We start from the raw sequence: 1,984 nt of genomic DNA, 5'->3' as shown, positions 1-1,984 counted from the left end.
AAGTATTTGACATAAGTGTTTTCGTTTCACTTTTGACACGTAATACTTAAATAGTGGAGGAGATATTATGTTGCCGTGTGCTCGAATTCTGCAAGAAGTTAATAATTTTTTTTGACTAAAACTCAACTGGAACCCTAAGTAAGGCATGTGTAAAGTTTGAATGAAATTGGTTGCGTAGTTCTCGAGTTTTAGGGATTCACACAGACAGACAGACAGACAGACAGACAGACAGACAGACAGACAGACACACATTCTCATTTTTATATATATAGATATATATATGTGTGTGTGTGTGTGTGTGGTGTGTGCATGTAATACATACACACAGACATTCACACACACACACACACACACACACACACACACACACACACACACACACACACACACACACACACACACACACACACACACACACACACACACACACACACACACACAGAGCAAGTCATTCACACATTCACACTTACATATCTATTGTGTATTAAATTATCTTAAGACAATGAATGAGATTTGCTTCACATGTTTTTCTTTGTCAACCAATTTTCTAATGTCTTGTACAACTAAACTGACGTCGAATACCTAAATTTCTATTTCAGTGCCTGAAAGATCTTGGTGCTGTTCCATTCGTCACAACAAATGTACCACAGGCTATGTTAACGTAAGCTTTCATTAACACCTTGAAATCATGTTACCTTTTCCTTTCTAATAAATCTTCTGTCTTCTTCTGCTGAGTTTTCACCTCTGCTATCAGACTCCTCTTTCTCAATCTAGAGAGGATGCCTCTGTGCTAGTTACTTGACCTACTAGAACAAGCAGCCTGATTGCCTTCAATACACATCCTAATGACTTGAAGAAGATCACACTGACCACAGTGTAGTCCATTATATATATAAGAGATGGCTGTGTGTCCTTGATTATAAGTCTTCTCTATCACCGGGCCTGACCGGGGTTAAACAATAACTGCAACTTGTTTTTCTTACAAATTAGTCAGGCGCAGGCATGGCTGTGTGTTTGACTAGCTTGCTTCCCAAACGTATAGATTCGGGTTCAATCCCATTGTGTGCACCTTGAGCAAGTGTCCCCATAATTTAGTGGTTTGGGAAAAGAGACTGATAGATTAAGTATCAGGCTCATGAAAAATAAGTACTGGTGTACTTGAAGGTGGTACCCTAGTATGGCCACAGTTCAGTCAATTGATTCTTAGAGTTTCTTCAAGAATGTTACCACTCTCTCCCGAAAGTTTTTGGGATGGGGACTAGCTGTTTACATTGACACCAGTGTTTCATTGATACTTAATTTATCAAGCTCAAAAGGATGAAAGGCAATGTTGACCTCAGTGGAATTTGAAATCAGAATATAAAGATGAATCAAATGTTGCTTAGCATTTTGGCCAGAGTGTTAACAATTCTGTCAGGTCACTGCTCTATTGGTGTGCTAATAGTAATGAAAATACAATTCATAATGGTCCTTTTTATTAAAGGAACAATGCCTGAAATTTTGGGAGAGGGGACTAGTTGATTATATTGACTCCTGTGTTTTACTGTTACTTAATTCATTGACCCCAAAAGGATGAACGGCAAAGTTGACCTGTGCGGAATTTGAACTCAGAACATAAACACAGATGAAATGTTGCTTAGCATTTTGCCCAGAGTGCTAATGATTCTGCCAGCTCACTGCCTTATTGGTGTGCTAATAATAATAAAAATACAATTGGTAATGATATTGAAGCATTTACAATGGACATGGCTGTGTGGTTAAGAAGCTTGCATTGCAACCACATAGTTTTTGGGTTCAGTCCCACTGTGTGACACCTTGGGCAACTATCTTCCCCTATAGTCCAATGCTTTGTGAATGAATTTGGCTGATAGAAGCTGTGTGGAAGCCTATTGTGTGTGTGTGTGTGCGTGCGTGTGTGCGTGCGTGTGTGCGTGCGTGTGTGTGTGCGTGTGTGTGTGTGTGTGTGTGTGTGTGTGTGTGTGTG

General features: G+C 39.6%; 1 protein-coding gene across 8 annotated transcripts in view; it reads left to right on the top strand.

Annotated features, from left to right (window-relative positions):
- LOC128248322 (fatty acid amide hydrolase 1-like) overlaps window positions 1-680 on the top strand; it is a 26,783-nt gene extending 26,103 nt beyond the window's left edge. For all 8 annotated transcript variants that reach the window (XM_052969265.1, XM_052969267.1, XM_052969266.1 and 5 more), the window contains exon 7: window positions 600-680. In XM_052969265.1, the coding sequence (XP_052825225.1) occupies window positions 600-665 (66 nt within the window). In that variant the 3' untranslated portion in view covers window positions 666-680. The remainder of the gene's footprint in view (window positions 1-599) is intronic.
- Window positions 681-1,984: the final 1,304 nt, after the last annotated feature.

This window comes from Octopus bimaculoides, chromosome 7 (genome assembly GCF_001194135.2).
Source record: "Octopus bimaculoides isolate UCB-OBI-ISO-001 chromosome 7, ASM119413v2, whole genome shotgun sequence".
Classification (NCBI taxonomy): Eukaryota; Metazoa; Mollusca; class Cephalopoda; order Octopoda; family Octopodidae; genus Octopus; species Octopus bimaculoides.
The sequence above is the reverse complement of the archived record's forward strand: the minus strand, read 5'-3'. Positions and strand labels throughout refer to the sequence as shown.